Source organism: Phytophthora cinnamomi, assembly GCF_018691715.1.
Source record: "Phytophthora cinnamomi strain GKB4 chromosome Unknown Contig42, whole genome shotgun sequence".
NCBI classification, from domain to species: domain Eukaryota; phylum Oomycota; class Peronosporomycetes; order Peronosporales; family Peronosporaceae; genus Phytophthora; species Phytophthora cinnamomi.
Window position 1 is genome coordinate 182,217 of NW_027150975.1, and position 17,255 is coordinate 199,471.

Consider the following 17,255-nt stretch of genomic DNA (forward strand, 5'->3'; position numbering starts at 1 on the left):
TGTGGTAGCTGCTCGGGTTATGGTGTTCAAAGTCTTTAATTTTCATTGCAAGTGTCGTGTCTGCCTGTCGATCTCTTAGTCTCTCTCTGAACTATGTAGATACTTCGCCTCGGCTTGGCTGTCGTTGGTTTGGTTCGTACGCATCACTTCATATCGTTAACGTCTAGGTATCTAAGTGGCTCGAAACTACAACGACACTTCTTCCGCCTCGAACGCCTCGAGCGCGACGCGCAGCTTGCGCATGGCGTCGAGCGCGGTCGGACGCTTGTTGGGGTCCACGGCGATGCACGCGTGCGCGAGCGTCAGGATTTCCACGGGGCATTCGCGCGAGAACTCGACCTGCAGCTCGCCGGCCGCCACCTTGCGCATGATCATGGTGTCGGTCAGCTTGCGGCCATTCTCGTTCTTGGCATTGGCGTACGGCATCAAGTGCGTGTCCAGCTCGCTCAGCATGACGCCGAATGAGTACACGTCGGCCTTGGCATCATAGTGGCTCCCCATCATAACCTCGGGCGCCATCCAAAGGGAAGTGCCGACGGCGTTGGTCATTTGGTCCTCCGTGTGCTCGCGCGAGACGCCGAAGTCCGTGAGCTTGGCGTTCAGCTGCGAGTTGAGCAGGATGTTGCGGGACTTGAGGTCACGGTGCAGGATGTTGGGCTGCATCGAGTGCAGGTACGCCAGGCCGTGCGCGACGTCGAGAGCGATCTTGACCTTGTCGTGGTCGTAGCCCCGCGGCCGCGTGTGGTTCGTCAAGAAGTGGTTGAGCAGCGCGCGAAGGTCGCCTCCGACCAGGTACTCGGTCACGCAGCAAATGGTGCTGAGCGACTCCCAGGCGATGCCGACGAAGCGGACGATGCACGGGTGCTCCAGCTTGGCCATGACCTTGGTCTCGGCGAAAAGCGCGTTGATCTCGGTCATGTCCTGGGCAGTCTCCGGCAGCAGCGTCTTCACCGCCACGGTCTCACCATTGTACGAGCCCAGGAACACCTGTCCGAAGCCGCCGCGCGCGATGAGCTCCTGGATGCGGATCTTGTTGAGGGGAATGCGAGCAGCTACAAGCACCGGGTCGTCCCAAATGCCACCCTTGCGCATGTGCTTCCTCGTGAACAGGTCGTTGTGTTCGACACCGAAGATGTCGGAGACCGTCTTACTCTCCTTTGTCACCTTCTTACCGTGGACGGCCTCCTTCTTACCGTGGACGACCTCCTTCTTACCGCGGACTGTCGGGTCGTCGTGTTCGATGACGAAGAAGCTGGAGCCCCGCATCGAGTCGATCACCTCCGTCTTGCCACGCATAGTCGGGTTGTCGTGGCCGATAACGAAGAAGCCCGAGCCTCTGCTGGAGTCGTCCGTCGGCTTCTTAATGCCACCGCCGGAGAACGGGTCGTTGTGGTCGATGGTGAAGATGTCCCCGGACGACATGTCGGGCTGCTCCCTGTTGTTTTTGCGGCTCGCGAGCGTCCCGAACACGCCCAGCGGAGCGAGCCTGGACGAAGCGAGCGGCACCACGCCAGAGTCTCCAAGAATTGCGGGGTCCTTGCTCATGTCGAGAGGGTCCCCCGCAGATTTCCGCTTCTTGGTGGTCACGAACATGGCGACCATCAGCATCACGCACGCCGCGGCGACAACGACACCCGCGATGGCCCCACCCGACAGCGATTTGGAATTGTCGGTCGTCCTGATCTGCTGCGCCGTATCGAAAGCGGACGCGTTGCTCGTCGGCTGGGGCGTCGGTGTTTCCGTGGGCGTTGTCGACAACGAGCCGCCCATGATAACGTCAGTCGACGGCGCTGTCGTCGCGAATTGGTCTGAAGTGCCAGAGTAGTCGTAGATGTACGAATCGGCGGTGTCCTTGGGGTCGTTCTCCATGCCCAAGCCTTTCTTGAGATTGATGGTGGAGTCGCCTTCATTAGGGATACCGTGCTTCTGCGGGAGCTGCGCATCTGACGTCGGAGGCGTTGCGTGGGGAGCAGTTGGCGTTTCAGGGGCAGGACTGTCCGACGCCTCCGACTTGTCGGAACCATCGCCGCTGCTACCACGAGTGAACGGGTCCTTCACCGTGCCCACGTCGCCGCCCTGCATGTCGAAGTCGAGAAGACACGAGAGTCCATGTTAGACAAGTCACAGACTTTATTCGACTACAACTGCACCAGTGCCCAGCACGCACCGTGTCATTTTTCAAGGACTCGAGCGAGTACTCTCTCATGGTGGCGATCGGAAGGAAGAAGCGAGACTGGGGAGCCCGGAAGGCGTGAGTACCCCACCGAATGGCCGTGTCGGCCGTACGGACAGCGCAAGAACCCACCTCCTTGTTGTCTAATGGCTGGAGCACTCACTTTTGCACGCTGCAGCTCACTTTAGTCCATCCTGGAAACAGGCTGTCACGTGCAGAGCACCCGCATCGTCCAACCTCGCCTTGCAAAGGCGACAAGAAAGCACATCGACGCAGATTTTCGCATGGATAGAGCGGACACCTGGCCGCGCTATTACTGCCATCGTCAACTTGAGCTATTTGCCTGTTCCACCATCTGCGTTCAACAATGTGCGCGGCGACACCAGCTCTCATGTAATAGCGGTCGCAGTAACGCTGGAACCGCTGAACGAAATGCATGAAGGTCAATGGTCATGTTAAATTACTACATACGCCTCGAATATCGAGTACACACTTCGACGACAGCACGGTCTCTGACATGTACGTTGGCCGAGCACTCCTATCCATTCCATGGGGAGGGACTAACTGCCTTCCTGGTGCTCACCTCGCTGTCGCCAAATTTTTCGAGCACCACCCGCGCAAGGTCCTTCATCTTTGCGGCCATGCAACCCCATCGCAAGAGTTCCCATGCCTGACCATGTACCAAGCGTACACTTGCATCGGGCAATGTTTCGTCGGTCCCGAGAGCGAAAGCCGCCGATTCACTGCGTTGCTAGGGGAGCTGCTCCCGCCGATTCTGCTGCGTCGTGACGAAAGAATTCGCCGGACCTACAGCGCGAACTCCTCTTCTCCAGCACCTACGCCACGAGAGGAGATCGTGAGCGTTTCCCGGGCAATGGACTGCAGCCGTTCGAATGCCTCCGCTGCTGTCGGCCGATCCGAAGGGGCCAACGAGGTGCAGGCCATCACCAAGTCGTAGATGCCGCTGGGTGTTGACTGGGAGATCTCCAAGCGCAATTGACCGGCTGCCACCATCTGCAGGATCGCAGTGCCCGGCAGCTTACGGCCAGTGCCCGACTCTTTCGCGTGCGAGTACGGCAGCTGCTGGCAGTCCAGTTCGCCCAGCACCACGCCGAACGAGAACATGTCTGCCTTCTCATTGTAGCGGTCTCCGATCATGACTTCGGGCGCCATCCACAGCGACGTCCCAACTCCTGCAGTCATGGTGATGTCGGCGCTCTCGCGAGACACACCGAAGTCCGTCAGCTTCGCGTCCAGATCCTTGTTCAGAAGAATGTTCTTCGACTTAAGATCGCGGTGGAGCACGGTGGGGTCCATGTCGTGCAGATACGTGAGACCTTCAGCGACGTGGAGAGCGATCTTGAGCTTGTCGTCGTCGAAGCCGTGAGGTCGGTGCTCCTCCTGCTCAAATCGCTCCAGCACCGTGCGGAGATCGCCTCCTTCCATGTATTCTGTGACGGCCGAGATATCGGTCCACGATTCCCAAGCCACGCCAAGACACCCCACGATGCGCGGGTGGTCCATCGACAGCATGATCTTGATCTCCACGATGAAAGCTTCCACTTCTCTCATGTTCTTGCGTCGGTCAGGGAGCAGGCGCTTGACTGCCACGGCTCGACCTCTGTACGTGCCCAAGAAGACCTCGCCAAACCCTCCACGGTTAATGAGCTGCTGCACACGCAGCTTGTCCATCGGGATGCGGGCGTCCAGAATCTCCGGGTCGTTCCACGAGCCTGTCACCACGTCGTCCTCCATCTGACTGCGTCGGCCCAGGATCTCCGTGCTGGTGATCTCTTCAAAGTAATCATCGCCCGAAATCGGCACGGCCACGGGGAGCGCGTGGCTGTACACGCGATCCCCATACTCCTTCCGGCTGCTGGAGGTGCCTGTGTAGTTGTTGCCCGTGTCGTAGCGAGGGCTCCTCGGATACCGCTTGGTCCGCCTGTACCAAATGACGAAAGCTGCGACCATGAGCACCACCGCGACAGAGCCCACTACGATACCGACAATCACAGGAACTGCATCACGAAAGCACAAAACTACGAGTCAGCAAAGCGGCACAGGAGCCTCCCGTCTCAGCTAGCCTACGACTCACTGCCGAGGCCACCTCCACCTTGTCCGCTGTTGTTGTTCGACTGTCCCTCATTGTCGGTTGTTGCCGCGGACCCTCCGTCTGCGTTCTGGTTGTTGTTGTTGTTCGACGCGGCTGACGTCGCAGCCGGCGAGGTGGTGACCTGCGTGTTGCCGTCCGTAGTGGTAGTGGTGGTTTGGGTGTTCCCATCGGACGTCGTGGTGTATGTAGTAGAGGTGGTTTGGCCGTCGCTGCTATATGTCGTCGTCCCCTGGTAGCTCTAAGAGTCAAACCCACGCAATACAGTCAGGAACGGTTAGCTCGGGGCGCGTCCACAGCCATCCGCGCGCTTGGCGCCGAATGTCCCGTCACGGAATTCCTCTCACCTCGCCGTTCGTGGACATGGTGGACGCCACTCTCCGGAGCGCCCGCGTTCCGCCCCACACGTCTCAATGCGAGGAGGCCAGCACGGAAGTGCGAATCGAGCAGGGAATGAAGCCGCGAGCGGGTGGCGGTGCTTCTGGTCTGGCGTGACCCGTGTGCATCCATGCACCCCGGTATCAGTTAGCCAAGGGCTGGATTTCTGCTGCGATTTGCGATTTTTGAGGGGTCATACTTGTTTTTTGTATGGGGCTACCCGAAATATCGCAGTAGGGTGGAACTGCAGCAGAGCAGAAGGCACCGAGTCGGAGGAATCGCTGGCGATTCCTGGCAAGCCTGAAGACTCAATCGCACCTCATCTCTAGAGTCTTGAGTTCTGTCGAGGACACTTCCTACACACTGGTGAAGCGACCGACACCTCGTTATGTTGCACCAGTGTGTTAACCCCTTACACGAATCGAGTGTCCGCAGCAATGAGCATTCCCGTCGTAGCGATCGACGCCAAGCCAGTTCCGGGGTCTCGTTGGTTTTATGGCGATGTCCCCCCATGCCCGACAGATCACTTTCCTCCGTGTCGCGACTCGCGACTCGCGGGCTCTGGCGAATCGATCGCGCAGACAAGTTCGAATCCCGCAATCTCAAGTTTGGGGCTGGCCATCCTGGTGCTCCCTCCACACGATGGTCTCGATCGCTGTGTGGAGCTGGGCTGTGTTTTTCGCGCTTCGAGGATTCCATACGAGTCGCTGGCTTTCGGGTCACCTGGTATTTGTTGACACGTCAGATGTTGGTGCCAATCACTCGGCGATGAATAAGGATAGGATCTGCGCGTGGAGTTCTGCTGCGGACGAGGGCACCAGCCCAACATCCATGGGTAACCAGTGGTCATACATGTACAGTAATACTACAGTAAACATGTAAATGTACTTCGACACTCTGCCGAGTAGAGTCACTCTCTACTAGAGTGTTCGCCAGCCGCCGTGTTGCAAAAGCAGCTGGAGGACGTCGTTGTGGGGAGACCACCAGGACGTACCTCGAATGGCGACTTCGGAGCACGCGTGGCAGGGACTCACCTCTCGCAACCATGCCAGCACGGACAGCAAAGTAGTACATGGAGACGAACAGGTGCAAAACGGCACAATATCTCGGCAGACTGCTGCGTTCGTACTTGACAACACTTACGGTTTGTAGTGGACATCTACAGGTGACACCGATCTCAGCAAACACTCTCTAATGGCGACGGCGGGCGCACTTGGTACCGCTTGAGGGCGCGCTCGGGGCCTCCGTGGCTGGAGTAGAGGGGGTGTCCGACGTGGTGGTTGACGGGGAGGCAGTCACCGTGATGGCATCGATCGAGCCCGATGCAAGGGTGTTGGCGTCGTCCGTGGATGAAGACACAGAGCTTGATGCCTCGTTGCCAGTCTCTTCGGACCCCGAAGTCGTCGGACTGGAGGGGGCAGTTGTTGTAGAACTTGTGGACGGGGCCGCTGTGGTCGTGCCCGAGCTCGGGGATGTTTCAGTCGTCGTCGTGTTCGAGGCCGATCCGTCAGCAACCGTGGACGCGCCGTTGCCCACGGCCGAAGGAGGAGAGCCCTCGCCGGAGCCGCCCTTGAGCCACACGCAGTCGGTGTAAACCTGCCACGGATCGCCGTGCACAGCGATCCAGTAGATCGTCAGACGGTTGGCGTTGGCGCACTTGGACTCGTCGTAGGCCATCTTGGCGGGGCTTCCCGCGAATTTCGTCTGGCAATCGTAGTCGAACAGCACCTTGGTGTCGTCGCACCAGACCTCGCACGGGCCTGGGTGCGTGAAGCCCGTGTACTCGAGCTGCGACGGCAGCTTGGAGCGGGCCGAGTCCTTGTACGCGGTAAGGCCGCAGTTGGGGTCGACTTCGCTGCTGTACAACTTTTGGTTCTTGGCAATGAAAGCGCCAAGAGAACCACCTCCTTTCGTCGGTAGGTTAGCCTTGATAAAGTTGATCGCTCCGGACGGACCGTAGCCGTACTTCGAGTTATCTATTGCGCCCCAGATGCCTGAGTCAATTGTGCTGCCGTATCCGTTCGACGGGTAGCCCTGGGTCCACTGCGCTGCGGGATCGACGATGTAGCCGTGGCCCTGCACGGCCGGGATCGACACCAAGACGGCAGCTCCTGTGGCGATGAGAGCGAGAATCTGCATGCTGCTGCTGTTGTCTGCTGGCTGTGTTGGCCTGGCGCGCTGCGAATTCAAGAATGGAGCCTCAGTGGAACGCGACGTGCCCTCCGTTCGAACAGCAATGTCTTCTGCTGCTGAATTGCGCAGGCGTACAACTGATCCCGGTTAAGTAGAGCATCCACCCATCTGGAAGGGTGGCGGGACGTAAAGGACTGAGAAGAAGGTGTGCAAAGCTGTCGCGGGCGATCCGATCTGGGATCCCGATCAGCTGTGATCAATGTCGATGTGCGCGCCACGAGGCAAGCGAAGTCAAACTATAATAAGCTGCTGCACACGTCCACTGTTATACAAATGTACACTGTGGTGGCAGATGTGTACCCGAACGCTGCCAATGATCTTCGCCACGAGATAATTGAACGCTGCACGCTCTGCGCTTCCGAAAGCGTGCTCGCGTAAAAGAGCGAAGCTCTGGTGTTTTGCCCTCTAACATCGTTATGCAACGTCATCCCAGTCGAAGCTCGCTTGGTTTTTGCAGAATGGCGCGAACCTGCAGGCGCGGATCCGTTTCCCGGAGAACGACACTGGCTTTACACTTGATCACTACAATCCCGATGGTTAACCGTCGGGATCGTTTTGTTTTATTTTTTAGTGAGATTACATGTAACCGCAAAAAAAAAACGATCTTGAGCGTCAAAGTAGACATTGATACGGCAAGTCGACATGGTAACGGACGAAACACCAATCCTGTCAAGTTTTTTCTGTAACCCAAAAGAAACGCTAAACTAATTGTCCAAAGTTTTTTTTTTATTAATTATAAGAAGCTAAAACCTGTTTTCTGAGCAACAAGAGTTAAAAGGGTTTGCCAACACCGCCATGTTGACTATACACATCTGTGAGTACTTTTCTCGAGTAAAGGTGCAGGCTAAATTGGCATCGGCACCAAGGTTCCAGACCTTGACTGTCTCCGTGATCTGTGTTAAAGAAAAGGTCCACGTTTTCGTATGTATTGTACCGGTACAGTACTGCAGTACTTAATACACGTACTCTGTGTGTGGTGGTGGTGGAGGCAACTTCGCCTTGATTATTTATCTTGGAATTCCATGTCAAAAAATTGCTTGTACACGCGCTAACAACACCGGCGAGTCGATTTAGTGTTATCGAGATATCGAATCTAAAAGCTGTGGCCAAACAAACTGCACTAGACCCCTGCTGAACGCCCCCTTGAACATCAACAATTTGTCGCCTGGCGAAAAGGATCGTTTCTGCTGGCGAAAACCTCGCGATCCCTGCACATGTTCGCTGATATCTGAATCCGCGAAAGCATACGGAGACTCTCGGCACTCTACGGGAGAGTGCAAAGCTGCCAGGGGGTCTCCTTCCTGTGGCCTATCAATGCGTACCGTCGAACAGCGCACCGACGGAAGGGAACACCACATTGATACGGCAGGCACTTTGCACTTGACAACACTTACGGGCTAGATGGACATCTACTCCGGGGAGGCCGCGCACTCAATGAATCTAATGGCGACGACGGGCGCACTTGGTGCCGCTGGAGGGCGTACTCGGGGCCTCCGTGGCAGGGGTAGATGGCGCACCCGTAGAAATGGATGTAGGCGACGCAGTTACCGTGATAGCGTCGATACCGGAAGATCCCGACGTAGGGCTGGAGGCGTCCTCCGTCTCCGAGGACGCACCGACCGAGCTGGATGCCTCGTTGGCAGTCTCCTCGGATCCCGTCGTCGTTGTAGAAGTAGAAGGAGCAGTCGTCGCAGTGTTAGTGGACGGGGTCGTTGTGGTAGTCGAGGTGGACGTCGAACCAGCGCCAACCGTGGACGCACCGGCACCGACGGCCGACGGAGGAGAGCCCTCGCTAGAGCCGCCCTTGAGCCACACGCAGTCCGTGTACACTTGCCACGGATCGCCGTGCAGCGCCAACCAGTAGATCGTAAGACGGTTGGCGCTGGCGCACTTGGACTCGTCGTAGGGCAACGTCGCCGGGATGTCAGGATACTTGGTCTGGCAGTCGTAGTCGAAAAGCACCTTGGTGTCGTCGCACCAGACCTCGCACGGACCAGTGTGCGTGAAACCGGTGTGGGTAAGCTTAGACGCCGGCAGCTTGGAGCGAGCCGAGTCCTTGTAGACAGTGAGGCCGCAGTTGGGGTCCGTCTTGCTGTCTACGAGCTCCTGGTTCTTGGCGATGAACTCGCCCAGCGAGTCGTAGCCCTTGGACGGGAACGTGGCCTTGAAGAAGTTGAGCGTGCCGTTCACACCGTAACCGTACTTGGAATTGTCGTAGATCCCCCAAATCTCGTTGTCGACGGTGCTGCCATAACCATTGGTCGGGTAGCCAGCAGCCCACTGAGCCGCGGGGTCCACGATGTAGCCGTGGCCCTGCACGGCCGGGATCGACGCCAAGACGGCGGCTCCTGTGGCGATGAGAGCGAGAACCTGCATGTTTGCTGCTGACCTGTGTGTGGCTGGAGGCTGCAAATTCAAGAGTGAGGATCGAACTGAGCCCTGCAGTTCGGACAGCAAGGTCCGCTTAGCCCTCCGCCGACTAAGTCGGTGCAGCGGCGATCCCCGACTAAGCGAGAGGTGCCCTCCCATCTATCCATGGTTGGTGACGGAGGACGTAAAGGATCGATCTCTCGACAAAAGTCGGGCAGCTTAGACGCAAAACGCAAATCACCCGAGAGTGACCAGCTTCGGAAGCGTGACGGTGTGGGATCCGTTGTGCATACTCAACAGCTGCGGGACATCGTTTTGGCCCTGTGAGGGCCCCACTGGCGCAGTCTCACAGCGAGTTGCCTCGGTTTATGCATTTTGCCAGCTGGATTCGCGCAACAGAACCAGCCAGCAGTGCTGGAACCACGAAAGCTTCCGCGCTCTCTGCAGGTCCTGCAGTGCAGTGCAGAACACTCGTGCGTCTTTGGTAAAAGAGCAAACCGCCGGCAAATAACGGTTTCACGGGTGACATGGCGGTGCACTTACTGTACATGTAGTAGCGCTGAAGAGTGACAAGGCCGCTTGCTTGATGGCTTGCAGCATGCTTGGAGCGCACGCGTACCAAACTTGCTTGAAGACCTTGCACGGGATCGGCTTCCGGCTCGCGCGACGGACTTTACCTGATCGTTTGCGATGTCTCGGTCCGAGATCTGGTCGGTCACGAGGAAGCAGCAGCGATGAAGGAGCCACAAGATTACTTCTACTGGGCGGATAGGACCATGGATGAGTACATTCATTACAGGCGATCCTCTTCGTAGTGATAGCTTCAGACGAACAATTTTACTCACTACTTGGGTCTGAACGTCTTAATATGCGTTCGAAGCGCTGCTTAATCGCGGCGCATGCGGCGAGTGCATTTGGAGCTGGTCGAGGCCGCGGGCGCAATTGTCGAGTCCGAAGAAGGAGCAGTCGACTCCGTGCTGGACGTAGTTGCCACCGAGCCTGGCGAAGACGTCGGCGAGGTGGTGCTGGCTTCTGCGGCTGTAGAAGCTTCATCGGCTGTGGAGGCCTCAGCCGCAGTGGAAGCTTCAGCGGATGTCGAAGCCTCTGCGACTGTCGAAGCCGAAGACACGGTAACACTGCTGGTTGAAGCTGCCGACGCAGCAGCTGGGGCGGTTGTAGCTGTTGAAGTCGTACTTGTTGTCGATGCGCTGGAGGTCGAAGACGAAGATGTGTCCGGGTATGCTGTTGTCGCCGTCACCGTTGACCCGGTGCTAGTCGTGGGCGGGGCCGTCGCGACGCTAGAGGAGACCGTCTCCGTCACCGACGAGGGGGCCGAGCCGCTGCCCGAGCCACCATCAAGCCACACGCAATCCGTGTACACTTGCCACGGAGCACCGTGGACAGCCAACCAGTAGATGGTGAAGCGGTTGGCGTCGGCACAGAGCGATTCGTCGTACGGGATGCCGGCGGGGATGTCGGGGTAGCTGGCCTGGCAATTGTAGTCGAAGAGCACCTTGGTGTCGTCGCACCATGCCTCGCAGGGACCCGGGTGGGTGAATCCCGTGTATGTCAGGTTGGTCGAGGGCATCGTTTCGCGGGCGCTGGCATCGTAGACGGTGTAGCCGCACTGCTCGTCGATGTCGTCGCTGTACAGCACCTGGTTCGTCTCGATGAACTGGCCCAGCGAGTTGTAGCCCGACGCGTTGAACTTGGCCTCGAAGAAGGCCACCGTGGCGGCCGTACCGTAGCCGTAGACGGAGTTGTCGATGGCGCCCCACATGTTGCTGTCGATGGAGCTGCCCCAGCCGTTCACAGCGTAGCCGTCCTTCCATGTGGCGCCCGGGTCGACGATGTAGCCGTGGCCCAGCACGGACGGAACGGAAGAGAGCACGATGGCACCGCAAGCGATGAAGGCGAGGACGTTCATGTCTGATGGAGGAACGAGACTGCAAAATGCCAAGTGGCCTGGGTGACCAGCAACATCGTGCAGGCGCTGCTACAGGTAGGATCGCAAGGGAGCGCTCATTTGGTCAGCTCGCGCTGTCCGGCGATGCGGAAGCTCTCATTGCTGTACTCTAGGCAAGCGCTGCCCTGCACGACCCGCACACAGGTGGCGAGGCGGAAATCCGACGCAATCGGTCCGAAGCGCGCCTGGCAGGTGAAGGCCAACACCACGGTGGGGGCTACTGCCGTAATGCATGTAGACGACCACGCGTTCCGTGACCGCACTGCAGACTCTGCAGACAGCGCCGCGTAAAGGCGCAGAACCATCTTGCATTGGTGCGGTCCGAAAGTCCCATCTCATCGTGATCGGTGCGCCAGTTGAAGCGATGTCCCGGTCATGCGAGACCAGGATGTCGGCATGTGGTGTGCAGGAACGCTCGTTGTCGATTTGCGCGGTGTGACTCAGGTACAACAGGCAGTCTCGGTAAGGCTTACGTACTGTACGGTATAGTGTCACCTGCCAGTAACTTCTACGGCCGGCATGCGCTATGATCGAGTCGCTGGAATCGACACAACTGTAGGTAGGCAATCTCGTGCTATTGGTTGCTAGACTGAGTCGGCCATTCATGATCGATGTCTGCCGCTGGATCTAGGTTCGCCACCGCCAGGAGCAGCACGGCGAGCAGGTTCCTGTTTTCGTGGTACTGGCAGTATCCGCGCGGATTCAACTCCCAGAATTTCAGGCAGAGTTCGCCATTGTACATGTATGCCATTGGTCCTGGCAACAACGTTTCTGTTGCCACGGGTCTCGCCCCGTGAAACGCATTCCGTTAGATACATTTCTGGTTTCATGAAGCATGTAATTTACGTAACGACTTACGGGGCGGCAAGGTAATGTTATACACTACGGGTCAACTGACAATTGCATGCAACAACGAGTGGCCATGAACAGTAGCTGGTCTACACCATTGTTGACAAGTTTCCCAGCCAGGTGCAAAATGGCCCGTCCGTTGGATAGCTAATTCAAGGCTGTGTAGCGACACACAAATTTTAATTTTAGCCTACAGAAAGTGGCGATTTGCAAGAAAGGACTTGCAAAGCTTCCCACCAATTTGCAAAAGTCACCAGATGCATGACCGCGCATATTGCACTACCATGTAGCTGGCTAAACGATTGGTATATATGCTCAAAACAGCAAATATGCCATAGCACGGTAACGTCCACGTAGATTAACTACTTTTCACTCGATTTGGGGGACATTATGTTGATTTCGCGTGGGGCAAGTGCCCCTCCACCAATGTATTCAATAACACAGGGCGGTCATGCATCTGGTGAGTTTTGCAAATTGTGGGATGACGATCAGGCGATTTTTGCAAGTCTAGGAAAAGCGCCACTTTCTTTCAAATCGCCACTTTCTGTAGCCTAGAATTAAAATTTGTGTCGCTACACAGTATTGAATTAGCTTCTGTACCGCGGACATGCCATTATGCAGCCTTGTCAACTTGATTGGGAAATGGTGTAAAGCACACGAGAGTACGGACTTTAAATTACAGTAAATTTGCCTTCGCGAACCCAAGCTTCAACTACTCTTAGTGGAGAATGACTCGATGATCTTTAAGACGAGCATCGCACAGGACACCGCTCCCCGCTGCCCTCTGCGATGCCCCGACACTTGACTGCGTTTGGGTTATTGCAATCGCAGTTGCCTTCATTGTCAGAATTGTATCGCGCTCCGCACCTCTGACCGAATTTGTAGGTACCACAGCAGGTCATCTTGGATGGCGATTCTCCTTAGTCTTCGTTTGGTCTTGGTGCTCTCCACCGCGCAGGTCGGTGAATGAACTCCGGCAGTCAATGGAAGGGAACATCCGCGGTAATGAGACCGTGCCAAGGTCTTGCCAAGGTACACAGTTAAAAGTTACTACAACTGCACACACTTGTTATGGGTTTCTTTCATTTCATTAATAAAAGAATCACACTGCACATGTGCATCCACCGCCCTTCAGGGGACAATCATGTCCACCGGGACGGGCACACTAGCCCAAAAATGGCATTAGCTGCTGTAATAGCAATATAGCATCCAGCACGAATTAGAACTCACCAATCTCAGCCCATGCTTGACTACGTCGACAAAGTCCTCCCTGGTCGGTCCTCCTGGATGACATCGTTATTAAAGATCCTCATTCTCAATGTTCATTCTCGCGCGGTGCCTGATCCTGGTGGAGCTCACAGAATCCGTTTGGTTCGACCTCCCAGTCCTTGCCGCACCGTTTCGCCGTTGTAGCCGCAATGCCGCGGCATCGGGATCGGGGGCTGTACGGCTCATAGCCCCAACACGCCTTGGCGGACTTGGCGTCCGGGTCTTGTCTCTTGTGGTACCGGCAGTACCCGTGCGAGTTCAACCCCCGGTATTTTTTGCAACGAAGGCCGCCCGACGCCGCCGTGCCCTTGCATCTTTCGGCGAACATGGACGGCAGCCCCCAAAACTCCTCGAACACGTCGCAGTCGCTTCCTTGCAGCAAACATGTCTTGGCCGATTGCAGAAAAGCACAGAAGCCGGCAACCACCTTTCATTCACAGTTTTAACTGTGAGATTTAAAAAAAAAAAATCTCGCCAATCTCCGAAAAGTGATCTGGGACGAGCTACATGTACATTTGCTTGTTGAAGTGACCGCTGATGTCAAAAACGCTATTTTCGACAACGTGCATTTTTGACACGTGTCGTGTCAAAAACACGCTCCATACAAACTCCCATACAAAACCTACGGCCCACAGTCTCCAAATCCGCCATGGCCAAGCTCTACGAGAGGAATCCGCGCAACGTCCGGTACGTCGCGACCCCCGACCCCCTCCCTCTCGTACTGTTGGCTCTGACTCTACTGTGCCTCCAGCATCGCGTCGTGGGTGGCGGCGTTCGGCCTGTTCGCCGCCTGGTACCAGTACGACCAGTGGAAGGACCGCCAGTTCTCGCAGCAGGACGCCAGCCAGTGGAACGAGGCCATCCTGCGCATGCACCCGCAGAAGCCCAGCAAGAAGAAGAAAACCGACGAGGAGTAAAGCCAAATGCAACGCCGGGTCTCAGTTTTTCTCTTGTTTTCTCTTTCTTTTCTTCTCCTTCTGGGTGCCTGGTCCCAGTCTTCTCTTCCTTTGGGCGTTGAGGAGAGAGCACAATCCCATCTTGCAGGTGAGAGGTTGGAGCAGTTCGGTGAGGACATGACGACACCCTTTGAGAACCCCAGCAAGATCGCCAACAACGTCAAGAGCGGCAAGTGGACGTAAGTTTCGAGAGGAGTTTGTTGGTTGCGAAGGGTGAGACTGGTGATGATGTGGTGTGGCTGTTTCTTGATGGTTGGTAGAACTCCGCTGCTTGTCGCCGCTGGCGTCGGGGCTGCGGCTTGGTACATGGTGTCGAAGCGCGATCACAAGCCTGCTTCCCCTGACCGCGACCCGCGCAGCTCGCCCCCGTCCAAGGTGAACAAGTAGGCGAAACTATGGCTGCACCATGGCGTTGGGCTCGAGCATCTTGGTTAGGAGCCGATGAATGATCAACAAGTTTGCTTTTCCGCAGGTGGCTTTGACTTGTTTTGGGGCTGCAACCCCTGCGAATCCTCACCAGCAGGGAGCATGCTTGTCGAGTAATTCATCAATCGCCTGTATATTTCATGCGATCATGTACTCGAACGCTTTCATGCTTTCGTCCGACCTAGGGAGAACACGTTTAGACGGCAGGAAGGACCTCAACCTGGCGCGGTGTCTGTCCTCTACGTCTTGAGAGATTTATGCCACCGAAACCCACACACCAGGCTTGAAGCTTGCTCTGATGTGGATGCCTGTGGCTATCCCACCCATTTCGGGACCGGGTTCCGATACCCCTCATTACACTATGGGGCATTTTCGTCTTGAGATTTAAAAGTCACCGGAACCCACACACCACGCTTGACCCTCTACGTCTTGAGCAGGCGCCGTTGGTGCTGTCTCCCGACCCAGACAGCTACAACTTCGATAACGTACTTTCATAGCACTGACTTCGTGTTGCCTGCTGCGACACCAAAGTAAAGCTGTAAGCACGGAAGAGCCCCAGTTGGTTGAGTGTATTTATCCTCGACCGAATCCTGGCTAAATCTGTAACGTAGTGGAAGCTTGGGTTCGTAAAGGGCAAAATGAAAAGTGATATTGTAACTTAAAGTCTGTACTCTCTTGTACTCTAGACCAGCTACTCACTTCGCATGGCAATGCAATTGCGGGTCGCCCCGTAAACTTCACCTCGAAGCCGTCCCGTAAGTCGCCCCGTAATACAGTGTATTATGGGGCGCTTATACATGTCATATGTACATACCTATCGTACATTACATACACGTAATTATAAATTACGAAACGAGTAATGTATATAACGCAGAACCACATTTGAACAATTGATGTTAATCAGCCTTACGGATTAGGATGCGTAGTACATGTAGTTCACACATTTCCTTTGCTCCTGAAACCTAAAATATGTACGGTCAATAATGGTAGTTGTTTTGATTCTTAAAGTCAAATTCATCAACGACGGCAAGTGTGAAGTGCTTGCTCCTCCTCTCAAAAGCACAACAGAAAAATGGTTGTACCGCGTCATCTCTTACAAGAAGTCCGTGTCGACCCACCATTCAGAAGCGTAGCCCTCGCCGAGAATTTCAGTGATGGCGACGGGCTCAGTAAGCTGTCCGCTGAACTCCACTCGTTTGTCGGTAGCTGCACCCGGGCCGCTGTTGTTGAATTCCTTGAAGTAGATGTTGTCAGTGCTGGAGATATTATCCCAGCGCTTCCAACCCTCCGGCTTGACGACGTCGCTGAGATCGCTGTTTTGCCAGACAACGCGCGCGTACGGACGCCATGGACGACCGAGGTAGGTCGAATTGGTGCCGTTAGTACCAAACACGTGGGCGCGGTTAAAGACGTACTCGGAAAGATTGGAGCTGTTGGAGTTGCCGTTGGCGGTGATGTATCCCTTTCCGATAGACTCGATGTCACAGGACTCGAACCACGCCTTCGCTTGCAATCCGAAGATGAAGTCGACGGCACCGCTGATGAACGACCGGGCGTAGAGCTCCGGGCCCCTGTTAGCGCACAGGGTGTCCTGGTAACCTAACAAAAAACGATTTTCCCCGAACATATTAACTATTGAGACAGCAATGCACCTCAATTCAAAAACAAAAACAAACAAACCTGTCATGTTACAGCCGTAGAAGCCGAAGTTGGTTGAGTTGACGAATACGGCCACCGCCTGGCCACTCTTCTCGATTTTGCCGGCCGTGTTGGCGACGTTGAGGTTGTACACTCTCACATTGCTCGTCCTGAAACCCAACGTACTGGTCAAGTAGTTGCGCTCGCTGACCACCTCGGGAGGGATATCCCTTTGCACCTTGGCATGAGTGATTGTCACCTCGTTTGCAGCGTACGATGTGGTGTCACACGTGTAGCCTTGCAGCACCAGCGGCCCATTCAACGGGTTGATGGACACTTGTTCCTTGTACACGCCCGGGAACATGAAGAGAGTGTGCTCCTCAGTCGTGTTGGGGATATTTGCCACGCCCTCCACGACGGTCAGGAAGCTTCCGTTGTATGTTCCCGTAGCATCGACGACAATGGCGCCTGCCGGAGGTCTGGTGCGCGCGTTGGGACCACTGCACAAACTTTGGGCGTTGGATTCGATCAATGCGGCACTTGAAGTCGCTGCGAGGCATGCAGAGATCACGAATGGTATTAATAATACAAATGCGTGCATTTTGAGTGCGGTTGGGGTTGGCTAAAGAGGAGAAAAACAACAGTGAGCGAAGACCGCTTATGACTCCGAACGAGTTTCATACGTGTATTGCGGCTTGAATTCGTGTGGTTGTCCACCTCTGCATACGGTTACGAGTCTGAGGAACGTAAACACGTGCATTGCACGTCGTGCAGCACTGTACATTTCAAGATCAAAACATGTACTTCGAAGTACCAGGTAAAGTACGTTAGCATACACTGTAGCAGTCTGAGCAAGCAAGGAATCGAGTCTTCCGTGTTTCTAGTGCAAGTGTAGCCATCATGCCTTGTGGCGACTGGTAAGAAGAT

The 17,255-nt window shown here is 55.8% G+C and overlaps 7 protein-coding genes across 7 annotated transcripts; 1 reads left to right on the forward strand and 6 right to left on the reverse strand.

The window, feature by feature from the left end:
* Positions 1-186: 186 nt before the first annotated feature.
* Positions 187-2,206, reverse strand: IUM83_14182 (TKL protein kinase; the record flags this gene model as incomplete). The annotated part of the gene is made up of 2 exons (XM_067938908.1): positions 187-2,076; positions 2,168-2,206. 2 exons carry the CDS (start codon positions 2,204-2,206, stop codon positions 187-189), a joined length of 1,929 nt encoding a protein of 642 aa, XP_067791096.1.
* Positions 2,207-2,980: 774 nt separating this feature from the next.
* IUM83_14183 (TKL protein kinase) lies at positions 2,981-4,648 on the reverse strand (the record flags this gene model as incomplete). Its single annotated transcript, XM_067938909.1, has 3 exons — positions 2,981-4,191; positions 4,269-4,524; positions 4,631-4,648. The coding sequence occupies 3 exons, from the start codon at positions 4,646-4,648 to the stop codon at positions 2,981-2,983; spliced, it is 1,485 nt and encodes a 494-aa protein (XP_067791097.1).
* Positions 4,649-5,852: 1,204 nt separating this feature from the next.
* Positions 5,853-6,800, reverse strand: IUM83_14184 (sarcosine oxidase; the record flags this gene model as incomplete). Its single annotated transcript, XM_067938910.1, has 1 exon — positions 5,853-6,800. One exon carries the CDS (start codon positions 6,798-6,800, stop codon positions 5,853-5,855), a length of 948 nt encoding a protein of 315 aa, XP_067791094.1.
* Positions 6,801-8,294: 1,494 nt separating this feature from the next.
* Positions 8,295-9,230, reverse strand: IUM83_14185 (sarcosine oxidase; the record flags this gene model as incomplete). The annotated part of the gene is made up of 1 exon (XM_067938911.1): positions 8,295-9,230. The coding sequence occupies one exon, from the start codon at positions 9,228-9,230 to the stop codon at positions 8,295-8,297; it is 936 nt and encodes a 311-aa protein (XP_067791095.1).
* An 880-nt stretch (positions 9,231-10,110) lies between these two features.
* Positions 10,111-11,151, reverse strand: IUM83_14186 (sarcosine oxidase; the record flags this gene model as incomplete). Its single annotated transcript, XM_067938912.1, has 1 exon — positions 10,111-11,151. The coding sequence occupies one exon, from the start codon at positions 11,149-11,151 to the stop codon at positions 10,111-10,113; it is 1,041 nt and encodes a 346-aa protein (XP_067791092.1).
* A 2,806-nt stretch (positions 11,152-13,957) lies between these two features.
* On the forward strand, positions 13,958-14,225 carry IUM83_14187 (uncharacterized protein; the record flags this gene model as incomplete). Its single annotated transcript, XM_067938913.1, has 2 exons — positions 13,958-13,995; positions 14,060-14,225. The coding sequence occupies 2 exons, from the start codon at positions 13,958-13,960 to the stop codon at positions 14,223-14,225; spliced, it is 204 nt and encodes a 67-aa protein (XP_067791093.1).
* A 1,558-nt stretch (positions 14,226-15,783) lies between these two features.
* Positions 15,784-16,836, reverse strand: IUM83_14188 (putative pectinesterase; the record flags this gene model as incomplete). The annotated part of the gene is made up of 2 exons (XM_067938914.1): positions 15,784-16,289; positions 16,371-16,836. The coding sequence occupies 2 exons, from the start codon at positions 16,834-16,836 to the stop codon at positions 15,784-15,786; spliced, it is 972 nt and encodes a 323-aa protein (XP_067791090.1).
* Positions 16,837-17,255: the final 419 nt, after the last annotated feature.